Source organism: Myotis lucifugus, unplaced genomic scaffold, assembly GCF_000147115.1.
Source record: "Myotis lucifugus unplaced genomic scaffold, Myoluc2.0 scaffold_222, whole genome shotgun sequence".
In the NCBI taxonomy this organism is placed as follows: Eukaryota; Metazoa; Chordata; class Mammalia; order Chiroptera; family Vespertilionidae; genus Myotis; species Myotis lucifugus.
Genome location: NW_005871270.1, coordinates 315,931 through 332,376, shown reverse-complemented (window position 1 = coordinate 332,376; position 16,446 = coordinate 315,931). Strand labels below are relative to the sequence as shown.

The following is a 16,446-nucleotide window of genomic DNA, read 5'->3' as shown; positions in this document are numbered from 1 at the left end:
CCTTCCCTTACCCTCCCCCCCGATTCGCCCTTCCCTTTTTCCCCCCCCCCAGCCTGCGCCGCCCTCTCCTCCTCCGCTTGCCATCCTTCCTCAATCGCTAGCCCCCTCAAACCCCCCCCCACGCCCATCCTAGCAGCCCCTACAAACCCACCCCCTCCAGCCTCACGGGGGGGGAATATGAGGGGATTGGGGGTTAATGGGGGGATGAGGACACGTTTGTAATACCTTAACTAATAAAAAAATAAATAAATAAAATAAAATGTCTAATTTTATTATTTAAAAAAAGATCACCTTAGCTATTGTAAAAAATGAACTGTGGGGACAAGATGCAATTATTAGACTTTCATGATAATCAGCCAACTAAATATCAATAGTGGCATAAGAGAAGGTGGGTAAAGTATATTTGTCTTCTGCCATTACTTTCTTGCTTGGGCTACCAAAGCAAGCCAGTATTCTGGCCAGTGACTTTACTGAAATATTTTCAATATAGTATTTTCAATCTAAAACAGTGGTTTTCAATCTAGAATTTTCCTGATCCATTCTGAGATACAGTGGGGCCTTGACTTACGAGTGTCCCGACTAACGAGTTTTTTGAGATACCAGCTGTCTCTCGGCCGATTTTTTGCATTGAGTTGATAGAGTAATTTGAGTTAACGAGCCTCGGTCTCGGAATGAATTAAACTTGTAAGTCAAGGCCCCACTGTATAATACAAATAATTTGTTTATAATAATATATTTTAAAAACTGAAACTGGTAAACATCTTTTCAAAATGGAATTGAAGTGGATTTAATTATCCATATAAAAGATTCCTGTCACATGCACCCTTAAAGTAGGAGAAAGGTAGGAGTTATAGTTAACAAGCCTATATTTCATGTAAACCTGGGCCTATCTTTGGGAGAATCATCCCTGTTAAGTTCATAGACATCACTTGAAAAAAGGATTCTAAACATCTGGCTTCTTTTAAACTATAGCAATACCACAGACCATCACTACATTGAGCGTAGGTTTCTACCCGCCATTCCCTCTATTGGGGCTGTCAGCTGCCCTCCCAGCTGGAGCCCTGCTTGGCTTTGGGGAGGAGCAGGTAAGGAGAAAGAGGACAGCAAGGTTGAGGGTCAAATGCTGGGACTCATAATTCATAGAGACTCACTGGGGACACTTCCAGAGACAGAGGCTAGGAGATAGGATAGCTGCTGGCTGACCTGAAGGAAGAGACTAGGGGGTGGGAGGTGGTATTTGCTTGGATGACTGGCAGGTGAAGGAAGAGGTTGGGGGAGGGTGTTTGCTTGGATGACTGGAAGATGGAGGGATAAGGACAAAGATTACTGCTGGGAGGAAGACAGATCCAGGGAAAATGTGTCAGGATGGCAGGGAGGGTGATGGAGAACAGAGAGCAAGGTCCCTCAAAGGGTGGCGGGGGAGAGGGGGCCTCACAAATGCAGGAAGGAAGCCGAGGTACATAAGAACAGGAAAGGGCTTGGGGAATTGACTAAGCTCAACTCGGATCCCTGTGCCTGGCTTTCAGGCGCTCTGGAAGAAGGAAGGCTCCAGAGTGAGGAAAGTTGGGCAGGGCCCAGGTTGGCTAGAGGAGATAAGGTGGCCAAGAAATCAGTGGGTGATCCACATCAGAGGCAGCACAGAGACCTCCCTGGTAGTCAGGTAGTCACAGGGAATGCAGTTGATGGGGGTGGGGTGGAGGCCTTCCACAAGGGCAAATATAAGTTTTTTGAAGCAATAAATGGCCATTGATTCTTCTAGTTAAATCCAATGACTGTGTGTATCTAAGAGAAACTTATAACATCCTACTGAATTTTTGAAAATGATGTCTAACTCTCCAAAATGACTGCACCAGTATAATCATACATCAGCCAAAATACCCACACGTAACCTATGAAAGTGAGACGATGTGAGATCCAGAGACATACTGAGTCATGGGAAGATGCCTCTTCAAAGCATTAAAAAAAACAAAAACCTCTGGTCTAGCTGGTGTGGCTTAGCGATTGAGAGTCACCTATGAACCAGGAGGTCACAGTTCAATTCCCCGTTAGGGCACGTGCCCGGAGCTCAATCCCCAGTAGGGCGTGTGCAGGAGGCAGCCACTCAATGTTTCTGTCATCATTTCTCTCTCTCCCTCTCTGAAACCAATAAAAATATCTTTGGGATATTTTAAAACATCTCTGCTTTAAAAGATAAAATATTTAAATAGACAAATTCTCAATTTCTTCAGAATGCCTTTTTACCTTTAGTGTATTTTTTACTACATCTCATTCCCTATATGCTCATAATGATAAAGTAAAATTATTCGGATTTTAATTTTAAATTTAATTATACACTGTTATTATTCCTTGTTCCAGATCCATCTTAGTCTTCTTTCTTATTTAAAATACACCTGGAATTTCTATGTTCGTGTTTACTTTTACTTCTACTCCCAAACTGAATTCCCAATGGGTCCTGTTTAAATGTATTTGCTCTATCATTTATAACTAGTGACTGTGTCAATTCCCAACAGTATTAGACTGGTGAGTAAATTAGGCCATTTGTCTATTCCTTTTCCCATCAAGAGAAGAAACAAGCCTTTGCTACTGTGGCTATAAACCACATTAAACACTGAAGATACAGTTCATTCAGGAACCAGGATTGAAATGGTCACCTACTCTGTGTCAAGAACTTTGCTGATAGATTTCTTGGTTCTTCATAATAATAGAAGTGCTTCATGTTTAAAACATCATTTTCCTTCACACTGTATGTGGAAAACTTGATCTTTACAAGGATTTTTTTCAGTAGTGGAAAAAAAAAAAGGAAACATCCACTTGGGACACTGGGCCATGGCCAAGTCTGTGACCTTCATTAAAATCTTTTCATATGTAAAATGAATAGCAATGTCATCACATTCAATTCTAAATGAAGTATTTGCAAACTAGAATTGAGGATTCCATGGAGTTCTGAATTTGGGGTTCTGAATTTTGGCTTTCAAGCTAACCCTACCAATTCTTCTTAATTGTATGTGTTTTCCCCAGCAGAGGTTTCCCATTTCACACATCTATTACTGTGATACCCACAGGTGCCAAATATAAGTATTTGTATTCCCACCTGTTGCTCAAGTTAATTTGACTCTTCTGAACTCAGCTGAAGTAGATGGCAAAATGTGTATAACTCTTCTACCTTAGAACATATGCTGATTTTAAAATAATGACACTAGTGATTCATTGGTATTTTTGCAAAGCAACTTTTAAAGATTCTCTTTGCCCTAGATCAGTGGTTTTCAACCTTGGCTACACATTAGAATCACCTGGGAACCTTTTTAAAATCCTGATTTCTGGGCCTCATCCTCCGGAAATTCTGTTTCTTTGTTTACTAATGTTGTGGCCCCACCCCATAACAAAGAAACAGAATTTCCAGAGGATGAGGCCCAGAAATCAGGATTTTAAAAAGATTCCCAGGTGATTCTAATGCCCTAGATGGAGGGAGGGAGGGAGAAACATCTATGTGAGAGTGTAACACCAATCAGCTACCTCCTGCAAGACCCTAGTGGGTATGAAGCCCGCAACCTGGGCATATACCAGCCAGAGCTGTTCTGGCTACTTTTTTTTTTTTTTTAATTGGTTTTCTAAAGAGAGGAAGGGAGAGGGATAGAGAGTTAGAAACACTGATGAGAGAGAAATATCCATCAGTTGCCTCCTGCACACCCCCTACTGGGGATGTTCCCGAAACCAAGGTACATGCCCTTGAACGGAATCGAACCCGGGACCCTTGAGTCCTCAGGCCGACACTCTGTCCACTGAGCCAAACCGGTCAGGGCTGTTCTGGCTACTTTTGAGGAGAATAAAATGTAGGGAGCAAGAATGCAAGCAAGTACATCAATTTGGAGGTTTCTGATTTCATCTTTTTATCCCCAATGCCTAAGATAGCACTGGGTATATAAACCCTTAGATATTTAACACCTTGGCCAAGATTTATTATCACTTATATCTTTAATATACATTAGGTCCTCGGGTTACGTTGGAGATCCGTTCCTACAGCGCAATGTAATACGATTTTTGCCGAAAGTCAGAACCCACCTACATAAGCACCTATGTCACTCACATGGAGCACATACACAGCAGTAATAAACTGAAACGGTAAAAAAAACTTAAAAGAAAGATAACAATTCCTGACCTTTACCTGTGGTAAATAAATAATAAAAAACATAAAGCACATATGTACATACGTCAAAACGACGGAACTTTTTTTTTTTTAATAAATAAATGGGAGATGGTGACAAAACCACGTATCTTGAGTCCAATGTAACCTGAGGACTGTCTGTACTCAGGTATTAATCTCAACATAATCATTTTAAGCTCTGTAACCATGTACATATTACTTAATCTGAGCCTCAGCTTCCTCAATAATAAAATGGAGCTAACAGTTACTATGAGGATTAAATGTGACAATGTATATAAAGCACTTAGCCTAATGCCTAACACATAGTAAGGACTCAAAAAAATGGTGGCTGGTTATTCACTACCCATCTCCCCACCTTTAACATTGAGAATATAGTTGGAAAACAACTGACTTCATTCAAAGGGAATCATAAAAAAGCCCCTAATATTAGGAATATTGGGAGCTTAGTTATGGGCATGCTAAGTTTGAGATGCTTTTAGCCATACAAGCAGATATAATTAGGCAGTTGGATTTTTAAGTCGGGAGTTCAGAGGAGAGAAATGGTCTAGAAATAAAACATTTGGGATTTAAACCATAATTGGTACTTACCATCATGCATCTAGATGAGATAATCGAGGGGATAAGTGTAGATAGAAAAAGAGAGAAAGAGTCCTAGAGTAGAACTGAGAAAGAGCAACCAATCAGGTAGACATAAGACCAAGAGAGTGTGGTAAACTAGAACCAAGTGGAAAAACTGATAAAAGTTTAAAAGACAAAGTTAAGAAGTTAGATTGAATAAGATGAAAACTGAGAATGCTTCATCGGACTTAGTGATGTGGTAAACTGGCAGGGGTGAACACCATATTAGAAAGTGTTCAAGGATAAAAATGTTAAACAGTAAATTTAGAAAATTCATTCAAGAAATTACCCCAAAAGGCCAGGAGAGAATGGGGTGGTAGCTGGAAGAAGTGTAATCTTAAAATTTCTTTTTTAAAGATAGAAAAATTAACAACATAAATCCTGGCGAGATAAATATAGCAGAGGTTGAAATTATTGATTCAATAGAGAAAAGAACTGCTGCTAGAACTGTTGAGGGGGGCAAGAGCAGATGGGATCTGATACAGAAGTCAAGGGGACTGACCTAAGCTGGAAGAACAGATATGTCCTTAGTAACAAAAGAGAAGCTGTATATGCATAGATGCAGGCAGGTGAATAGATTTCATGGAAGGAGCTTTTGGAAATTCTCTTATAACTGCCTCCTCAGAGAAATAGAAAGTTCATAAACAGAGTGACATGGGACACAAATTATAGTATAGGTTTGAAGAGGAAAAAAAAGTATGAAATAGTAATCTAAGACAGTGGAAGAATAAGTAAAGAAATACAGTGATTTAAAGTAAAACTTAGTTGGCAGATGTTTCTCCACACAAGTTTGGCATCAACCATGCAAGTTAAGATAAAGAGTTGGTGGAGCCGAAACCGGTTTGGCTCAGTGGATAGAGCGTCGGCCTGCGGACTGAAAGGTCCCAGGTTCAATTCTGGTCAAGGGCATGTACCTGGGTTGCAGGCACATTCCCAGTGGGAGATGTGCAGGAGGCAGCTGATCGATGTTTCTCTCTCATCGATGTTTCTAACTCTCTATCTCTCTCCCTTCCTCTCTGTAAAAAATCAATAAAATATATTAAAAAAAAAAAAAAAGAGTTGGTGGAGCCCTAGCCAACTTGGCTCAGTGGATAAGAGTGTCGGCCCGTGGACTGAAGAAGAGTCCCGGGTTTGATTCCGGTCAAGGGCATGTACCTGGGTTGCAGGCTTGATCCCCAATAGGGGGCGTGCAGGAGGCAGCTGATGGATGTTTCTAACTCTCTATCCCTCTCCCTTCCTCTCTGTAAAAATCAATAAAATATATTAAAAAAGAAAAAGAAAAAAGAGTGTTGGCCTGCAGACTGAGGGGTTCTGGGTTCAATTCCGGATAAGGGTATATGCCTGGGTTGCGGGCTCGATCCCCAGTGGGGGTTGTGCAGGATGGAGTCAATCAATGATTCCCTTTCTTCATTGATGTTTTTATTTCTCTCTCCCTCTTCCTTCCTCTATGAAATCAATTTTAAAAAACCATTAAAAAAAAGAGTTGGTAGAAATTCAGGGGCTCAGGATACTGGTTAGTAATCAAATAAGTACAGGTAAGGGAGAGATCAGCAGAGGAATTGAAGGTGTATGCAAGAGAATGATAACAATGACTATGGAAAGTGAAGGAGGGAAGTGACAGCATGTTGAGGATGAGGGAGAGTGACAAGGTGACAGGATTAATAGATTATTGGTCCTGGTGGAATCTTTATATCAAGCATGTCAAACTCACGGCCTGCATGTGGCCCACAACAAATATTTTTGTGGCCCAGACAATATAATGGTATGTAAGAAACATTTTAATAAAAATTTCGTAACTTAATTTTTATAATATCCTGTTATACATAATTACTAATAACGAACTAAAACGTTTGCTAATGACTGATTACTATAATCGTGTTGGGTTCATTTCCCTACGCACCTTAGGCACAGCGGCACCATTTCTCTCCACTAATACTAGCAGTGAATATTTTAGCAGCTGATTGCCACGTCATTAGTCTTGGACTGACTGGTGTGCGCGACAGGAAATATTTTGCTTTCGGAGAACAAGAAAAATAGATTTATTTGCATTACGTTTATTAATTTGTGCAGTTATTCATGTCTGGTAAGTTAATGTTCAAGAAAAAATATTTTTATTAAAATGTTTTTTATTATTTTTTGTTAACAATTACTCATTTATTTCAGCCCTTTGTATTTAGCATGTCTCTATCGAAATAAACCTACGTTTCCATGAAAATTGAAGCTTTTGTTTCTTTTGTGGCCTACATAAACTTAAACCTTGTTTATTTGGCCCGTGTTAGCCTTTGGGTTTGACATGCTTGCTTTATATTAAAGGGAGTGAGGTGAAAAGACAAGAGGAGAGTTGCATTTGGAAGGTAGAATACTTATAGTTGAAATTGTCATAAAAGTTTAAGAATTACTACACCATAGATCCAGATCCTTAGGGTTCCTTCAGTGTAGATGTAAAAAATTCAGTGTAGATGTAAAATGAGAATCCATATGTCAGATTTGAATGGCAGGTAAGAGAAGTAAAGGCAGATGATGAATTACAGCCTAGGAATTCCTGATTTTTCTCTGTATAATTATCAACAACTATTAGAAAAAACTAATTTTAACTTTTCTAAGGAAAACAATGATTCAGGTTTTAAAAAAAGAATGCAATGTGGCTTATAAAATAGTTTTAAAAAAGACTCAATCACTTTATTATTTTCAATGGTATCCCATTTGTCCACTTAATCACTATTCAAAATGTATTCATGGGTTCTAAAGTCCTACATTTCTCTGCTTATAGTTAATGTATTAAGTAATTTAAGCTAAAGATAAGTGTCATTCTCTTTAGTTTCTTCCTTGATGCCAGTATTAATTCCTGCATTTCCCAAACATAGAAAAAAAGATTACTTTAAGAAAAAACAACTTTCACAAAGATTTCAAAGCAAACCATTACTTAAACACAAACATCTACATATTCTTTAATGACCTACTTTTGAAATCTACCTATGACAAAACTTTATATTCAATCTGTTGAACACTTAAATATACAATTAAAATAGTACTTTTCAAAGAAAAAAACCCAGTACTTTTCAGTAGTTGGGGGGGGGGGGTATTTTGGTTTTCATCCTGCCATGAAACATTTATCAAATTCTATTAAAATTTATAGTAAGCCCTGGCTGGTTTGGCTCAGTGGATAGAGTATTGGCCTGTGGACTGAAGGGTCCCAGGTTTGATTCCGGTCAAGGGCACATGCCCAGGTTGCGGGCTCGATCCCCAGTGGGGGACGTGCAGGAGGCAGCCAATCAATGATTCTCTCTCATCATTGATATTTCTAACTCTCTCTCCCTCTCCCTTTCTCAATAAAAATATATTAAAAATTTTTATAGTAAATCTGAATGACAACAGCAGTTATTTGCTTTACTCACCTCCTTAATAGCATCTTCATTAGGGAGAATGGAACACAAGCATGTGATATAGGCTTGCTGAAAAGATGACACATTCGAAATTTCTTTAGAGTCTACACACAGCTTTGATAAGGCAGTAGCCTGAGGGATGCAGTTAGATTTCAACAAATGTTTTATTCGCATTTGCAGAAAGAAAGGTCCTTCTTCAGCAATCAACTTATTGACTAGAAAAAAGGAAAAATAAAACATTTTTATTATACCACATAAAATGTCAAGGTTGTTATGATGAAAGTTTGATAGCTTTCGATGTTGTTCATTTGTTTTTAATGAATAAAAATTCAGTTGATATAATTGGGAAGTTGAATCTAGTCTCAATACTCATTTAATAGAGCAGAGTGTAAAATAAAAAGCATTTTGTTAATGCTTCCCACATTACTTAGCAGTTTTATTTAGAACACCAAACCTTTTAAAAAAGCTAATAATAACACTATCAAAATTAATTATTTGCCCTCCTTCCTCACTTTCTGATAAAGAAATCAGAAATAGTGAAATGAACTATAAGCATAAGTGCAAGAAAAAGAAACAAGTAACCTATGTAATATTAACAACTACAATTTATAATTATGAGGTAACCAAGTTTTTAGCTGAGTGTTTTTATATACCTCTCATTTATTCCTCACACCACCACCAAGGCAAGTATTATCATCCCCAGTTTAAGGTTAGGAAAATTAATATTCAGAGAAATTAGGTAACTTGCCAAAAATTCCAAAGCCAGTGGTGCTCTTTCCTCTAAACCAGGCATTTCTCAAAGTGTGTTCCACCGACCAAAAGACCTGAGAGATAGTCCTAGGAAAAAAAAGGATTCCTTGGTCAAATTTCTGAACAGTCCTACAATAAAGAAAACTGTCCACTTTGATTTAATCCAATGTTTCCCAAACTGATTTGACCAGAGAACCCTTTTACATATATTATTAGTACAATGTAAATATGTTCCTGGTTCAGTACACACTTTGGAAAATGCTGCTGAGCAGTACTGAATATTAAGCACCTAAGCACTGATTTGCACAGTATTCTGGACAAGCTCTCAATTTATGAACAGCAGATTCTCAACAAGTGTGTAGCATCATTTTACATTTAAAGAATAGAGGGGGGAATAGTGCATATCAAGACAAGTGGTGCCCGACCCGTGTGATTCAGTGGTTGAGTGTCGAACGATGAACCAGGAGGTCAGTAAGTCCGATTCTCAGTGCACATGCCTGGGCTGCAAGCTCAATTCCCAGTAGGGGGCGTGCAGGAGACAGCCAATCAATGATTCTCTCTCATCATTGATGTTTCTATCTCTCCCCTCCCTTCCTCTGTCTGAAATGAATAAAAACATATTTTTTAAAAAGTAAGACAAGTGGTGAATGAGCAAACTGCTTTAAGTGGCTCATCTAAAATAGTGTTCCTCAAACCTCAAAGTGCCTTCTGAATCACCTGGGGAATCTTATTAAAATACAGATTCTAATTCAGTAGGTCTGGAATGGGACTTGAGATTCTGCTTTTCTAACAAGCCTCTCAGGTCATACCCATGGTGCTATGTCTATAGGCCTCATACGGGGTAGAAATCATTAATATTAACAATAAACCACTGAGGAGGGAGGGAGATAAACCACTGGCCCAATCTTAACTATGTATCAGGATCAAAGGTTTTCAAAATTCCCCCCCTTTTTTAAAAATTCCATATAAGCACGACACAAAACTCAAAAGGCATACAAAAAGGTGTAGTTAAAAACTGTCTTCTTTCTACTCTGAAACCAGTCTCATAGTTTTCCTTCCCAAGAAACAATAACCATTCCAATGTCTTGTTTATACTTCCAAAAATATTCCAAGTACCGAAGGTTCTCATTTAATATATCATACACATCATTTTATCATCACTGCACACTGAGCTACTTCAATACTTTTAACAACTGAATAGTATTGCACTGTGTGGGTAAACTATACTTAATTTAACCAATCCCCCACTGATACACTTGCAAGTTGTTTCCAATCTTTGGCAAACATCAATAATGCTATAATTTACAATCCTGTACATAGGCTATTCCAACCATGGATGAATATATGTATGGAAAAAAATTCCTAGAACTGGACCTTGCTGACAAATTGATTTCCAGAGTTTATACTCCCACCACTCATAGGTGGGAGGTGCCCATTTCCTGTAGCATTTCAAAAAGATCTGGATGCCAGAGCTTCAATTCTGGAGATTTTGATTTAGTAGATGGAGCCTGGCCTTCAGGCGTGGGTGTGTGTTTTGGTTTTAAATTCCACAGATAGCTAAATGTGTAGTAAAGGTCAAAAAGCATGGACAGAAAACAGATCATTTTCACTTGGACTTTTCCAGCTTAGTTCCACAGGCACTAAATAGCACAAAAGAACTCAATCAGATCTCCCAAATAGTTCGTTTGTTACGCCTATTTTTAGTAATGGTACTTTCTCAATCATACAGAAATGAAATTCTGTCATTATTCTTCCTTGCCAACTCCTTTACTCAAGGAAATCAAGTTAGGTGTTGTGTCCTAGCCATTCTTTTAAAGACTCTCTCCAATCTAATTCACCCGTATTATTTCCTGCCAGAGCTGTCAGCCCTATATCCTTTTCTGCTCTATTTACCTGCCCTACCAGGGTGTAAGCATTTTCACAAATTCCACACCTGAAAACAGGCATGTAATCTACACAACCCACCCTCTTCTAAATTCCCACATTTACTTCTTTCACCACACTTACATTTCTCTTTAAGCATAATAATAAAGGCTTACAGTGTACAAATATTAAGCTCTACTATACACCAAAGTCTAGAAGCAGATTATTCATTTCTACCTCAGGAACTTTGTCTGAACATTGTTACTCAATGAAACATTTTAAAGGAAGTGCAAAAGAGCCCTGGCCGGTGTGGCTCAGTTGGTTGGGAGTCGTCCCAGGCACCGAGGAGTTGCCAGTTCAATTCCATCAGAGCACATGCCCAGGTTGCAGATTCGATCCCCAGTAGGGGACATACAGTAGGCAGCTGATGGGTTGCTCTCATATAGATGTGTGTTTTCTCTCTCTCTCTTTCTCTCTTTCTCTCTCTCTCTCTCTCTCTCTCTCTCCCCCCCTTCCTCTCTATCTCTCTCCCTTCCTCTCTAAAAGTCAATTTAAAAATCTTAAAAAAAAAAAGTGCAAAGAATTTAAAACACTACTTAAAAATGAAATAATCCTTAGGCAAAACATTAAATATTCTCTGGCCCGAGCAGCTCAGTTGGTGGAACATCATACTATGTACCAAAAAGTTGTAGGTTCGATCCCCAGTTGGGACATGTATGGAAGGCAATTGATCGAAGTCTTTCTCTCCCTCTGCCCTCTTTCTCGCTAAGCATGTCCTCAGATGAGGATTAAAAAAAAAAATTAAATGCTAATGGTTAGTTTTTACTATTCTAAGGAGAACAGAATGACTGGATATAAACATGAGGTAAAATTCACAAAATTTTAACCCACATATCAATTTTAATTCTCTTAGAACTAACTTCTCCTTTAATATAGTCAGTATGTTTTAAGACTTACCTTCTTCTGTTTCTACTGGCTGCTGAGACAGAATTTTAAGAAGAACCGGATTTTTCCACACCCCTTCCTTGGTAACATGAACCAATATTTGTAGGTTATTATTCCCAAATTCCAATAATGCATCATGTGACTCCTAAAACAAACACAACACATCCAGAAAGTAGGCAAATAAGCAATATAGACAGTTTTGCCTTTTAAATATAAATGAATGTCTATAAAAGGACCAATATATTTTGGGGGTGGGAAACTATACTCAAAGCTTTGTGAGCCCTAGCTGGTTTGGATCAGTGGATAGAGCATCAGCCTATGGACCAAAGGGTCCTAAGTTCAATTCCTGTCAAGGGCACATGCCTGGGTTGTGGTTTTAATCCCAAACGGGGGGCGTGAAGAAGGCAGCAGATTGATGATTCTCTCTTATCATCGATGTTTCTCTCTCCCTCTCCTTTCCTCTCTGAAATCAATAAAAAATATATATATTTTTAAAATGTCCTGAATTCCCCTTAGGTAAAATTAGCATCACAATTCAATTACATCCTTGCATTACTAAATTATTGTATGGCCAGAGGTACAGCTTTCCTTTAAAGAATTCTATAGTATTCACAGGCAGCTTATTCCATTGGATAGAAATATTACTTAATGACACCAATTGTCATATACTTTTTCAATTGTTTAAATTATTCTATCAAATGGCTTTTTAAATGAGATGGCTGTATATAAAATGTCGTGAAAAGTCTAGGTTATTAACTATCATTCTATCTCCTCAGAAAACAAAATGTAGCCCAGCCAGTGTGGCTCAATGGTTGAGTATTGACCCATAAACCAGGAGGCAAGTGTTCCATTCCCAGTGAAGGCACATGCCCAGGCTGTGGGCTCAATCTTCAGTAAGGGGTGTGCAGAAGGCGGTCGATGGATGATTCTCTCTCATCCAATGTTTCTATCTCTCCCTCTCCCTTCCTCTCTGAAATCAATAAAAATATTTTTTTTAAAAAAGACAACAAAATATAATTGCCAATAATTTGTTCTTTAAAAAACATATAAATGGTGATGGAAAAAATTAAATTTAAAAATCCATACATAAATGGTGGGGGGATGGGGTTAGAAATTTAACTTGGAGTAAATGACTAAGTATATGTTTCACTATCCTTTATTACTAGTGAGGATTATTGGTTATTCCCATATTTTAAAATTTTAACTTGTTTTCCCTTAATTTAGACTTCTGAAATTCTCAAGGAACATAGCTTCCACTTACAGTATTCCTTTGGAAAATATAAGTTTGAAAAGTTCACAGACTTAAGAATGTAATCTTATGCCCTAGCCGGTTTGGCTCAGGACTGCGGACTGAAGGGTCCCAGGTTCAATTCTGGCCAAGGGCACATGCCCGGGTTGTGGGCTCCATACCCAGTAGGGGGCGTGCAGAGGGCAGCCAATTAATGATTCTCCCTCTCATCATGTTTCTCTTTCTCTCCCTCTCCCTTCCTCTCTGAAATCAATAAAGATATATTTTTTTAAAAAAGAATGTAATCTTATATTCAAGTGAAATATAAAAAGTAAAATTTATTTTACCTATTTAATTTTCACATCAAAATTATAGGTTAAACACATTCCTAATATGCTGAGTTATCTTCTACTGAGAAAGAGTTTAAGACATAAAATTAACACAGAATGTGATAGTCCCCGTTAATAATTTACAAACAGCAATATTTTACAAATGCTGCTTGGCTTGTCCTCAGGCTTCTTTCTCCTTAATTGAAGACAACAGGCATTTACTTTAAAGTAAAGGTGAAGATTGCATGTGAAAATTTCAGAATTTGCTGTGTCTTTTACCATATTTGTAATACCTTAACATATCTATACCATTATACGTTAGCAAAAAATACTATCACCAACTGAAATAAAAACTACAGTTTGGGTTAAAAACAAACAAGTTTTCTACTTTTTTCTCTGTTCAAAATAGTTTATTCTAAGTAAGGATGATGTGTGTAATCCTTTGTTACCAATGGGTACATATTTATTATAGCGAAGTTACTTTAAAAAATATTAAATAGAATCTTTTAAAACTATGATGGAGCCCAGCTGATGTGGCTCAGCAGTAAAGGGTTGACCCAGAAACCAAGAGGTCACCAGTTTGATTCCTGGTCAGGGCACATACTCGGGTTGCAGGCTAGGTCCCCAGTGGGGGAGGCATGCAGGAGACAGCCAATGGGTGATTCTCTCTTATCAATGTTTCTATCTCTCTCCCTCTCACTTCCTCTATAAAATCAATAAAAACATATATATATATATCTCCTAGTTATATATATATCTCCTAGTTGACATCTGGAAATCTACAATACAAAAATACTAACACAAGATGTTCACTCTAGCACTATTTATAACAAATAGCAAAGAGATTTAATCAAATAATTTATGGTGCAACCACACAACAGAATCCCAGGAAGTTATCAGAAAGGGAGATCTATATATATAATCCTAGACATAAGTCCATGATTGCAATATTGTGATTTATAAGATAGTTGGTCTTCATCCACAGTTCCTGGGCACAGAAGCTCCATGTCCCTTCCCATGTACATTGCCCTATATATTCCATCTGGCTATTCCTGAGTTATATCCTTTCACGATAAACTGGTGATCTAGTAAATAAAATGTTTCTCTAAGTTCTGTGATCTGCTCTAGCAATTAAGTCAACCCCAAGGCAGTCATGAGGAACCTCTGGTTTATGGCAGTCAGTCAGAAGTCCAGGCAACAGCTAGGTTTGTGGCTGGTGTCTGAAGTGTGTGGCGTGGGATGCTCTCTTCTCTGGGTAGACAGTGTCACAATTCAGCTCAATTAATTCTTTGACACACTGCTGGAGTACAAGAATTGCTTGCTGGTGTGGGAAACCACACCCCATACTGACACTGGGTGTGGAAAACTTCAATGATAAAATTATTAAGTTTCAAAAAGTTACAAAACATAGGAGCTCATTTTTGTTTATTAAAAAATCCATTTCAGCCCTAGCCCGTTTGGCTCAGTAGATAGAGCATCGGCCTGCGGACCAAAGGGTTCCGGGTTCAATTCAGGTCAAGGGCACGTACCTTGGTTGTAAGCTCCTCCCCAGCCCGGGGCTCGTGCAGGAGGCAACCAATGTGTTTCTCTCTCAGATCGAAGTTTCTGTCTTTCCCTCTCTCTTCCACTCTCCCTAAAAATCAATAGAAAAATATCCTCGGGTGAAGATTAACAACAACAAAAAATCCATTTCAGAGTGTATTTTTATATCCACAGGGTGAAAAGTCTGGAAGGGTTACATAGCTTTAAGTTGTGGCTGAATGTTCTATCAGTGGCCTGCCTGCTGATAAAACTATTATTAACAGTATCCTCAAAACATCTGTGATTTCCATTTATCACTTAAAATAAGAAAATTTGAAGGTTTTATCTTTTAGATTTCAAAAGGAACCACATCTTACATTTATCTGTACCTCTACTGCACTTATTTTTTGAACACTTTCAAAAATATATCCTAAATGTCTGCTAAAAAATCTTACACAGATGGGGAAAAAAGAGAAATATTTTATTCAGGCATCTATCTAAGAAAAGAAGAAATGTGAGAGTATTCCCTCTGCAAAGGATACTAATAAAAATAATAGCAACAGCCCTAATAATTAGATTTGCCTTCTAGAATGCCATATGCCAGGACAAAACGACTGGCAGGACTCAAAACAAAGAGTAACAAAATCAATGTGCTATGTATGAAAGACGTTGTATAATTATGTGAAGAACTAGTGCCACATTACAGGGATTGAAACAGGCCAAGAACATGACAAAGAAACCTCTTTTCCCCAAAGATAAAAATATTAACATTTTGGTTTATATATCCCAGAAAAGAAATGTTCAGATAATGAGGTGTGTCTGTTAATATGCAAATCATTTCTTGTGCCTTCATGAAACAGGTCCAAGCTACTAAGGAGCTTGGGTCTCCATGATACAAAGCTCTGGATATAAACCTGGGGTAACTTGGGGCAAGCTAATTAATTAAACTCTCTATGCCGGTCTCCCCATCTGTAAATGGAGAGTCAAATGACTATGAGGTTTATAATTTGAGTAAAAGATACAAAACAGCCCTGGCCGGTTGCTCAGTGGGTAGAGTGTCAGCCCTTGGACTGAAGAGTCTCAAGTTCGATTCCTGGTCAAGGGCAGGTACCTCGGTTGCAGGCTCAATCCCCAGCCACAGTCAGAGCATCAATCAATGTGTTTCTCTCTCATCAATGTTTCTCTCTCTCTCCCTCCTCCTCCTTCCTCCCCTCCACTCTTTCTGAAAAAAAAAAAAAAAAAAAAAAATCAATGGGAAAAATTTTTTTGGGTGAGGATTAAGAAAAAGATACAAGCCCTAGCTAGTTTGGCTCAGTGGAAAGAAGGGTCCTAGGTTCAATTCCAGTCAAGGGCACATGCCTGGGTTGTGGGCTCAATCCCCAGTGTGGGGCATACAGGAGGCAGCCAATCAATGATTCTCTCTCACCATTGATGTTTCTATCTCTCTCTCCTTCTCCCCTCCTCTCTGAAATCAATAAAAATATATTTAAAAAAAAGAAAAAGATACAAAACATGCAGAGAACAGTGTTTGGCACATAATTAGTGATTAGAAATAAGTGATAACTATTATTACTTATGTCTATTTTTTAAAAATAGTTTTTCTTTCTCTAACAGTAATAAGCAAATTTGCCTCCTGTTGCTAGCAGT

At 38.2% G+C, this 16,446-nt stretch overlaps 1 protein-coding gene across 6 annotated transcripts in view; it reads right to left on the bottom strand.

Annotated features, from left to right (window-relative positions):
- Positions 1–16,446, bottom strand: part of RLF (rearranged L-myc fusion) — a 64,031-nt gene that overhangs the window by 17,595 nt on the left and 29,990 nt on the right. For 2 of the 6 annotated variants that reach the window (XM_006098140.3, XM_023761907.1), the window contains exons 4-5: positions 11,734–11,866; positions 8,176–8,378 (exon numbers count right to left, since the gene is read on the bottom strand). In XM_006098140.3, the coding sequence (XP_006098202.1) occupies positions 8,176–8,378; positions 11,734–11,866 (336 nt within the window). Of the gene's footprint in view, positions 1–8,175; positions 8,379–8,911; positions 9,001–11,733; positions 11,867–16,446 lie in introns of all 6 variants that reach the window. The other 4 variants (XM_023761908.1, XM_023761909.1, XM_014463793.2 and 1 more) reach the window with 3 other exon arrangements.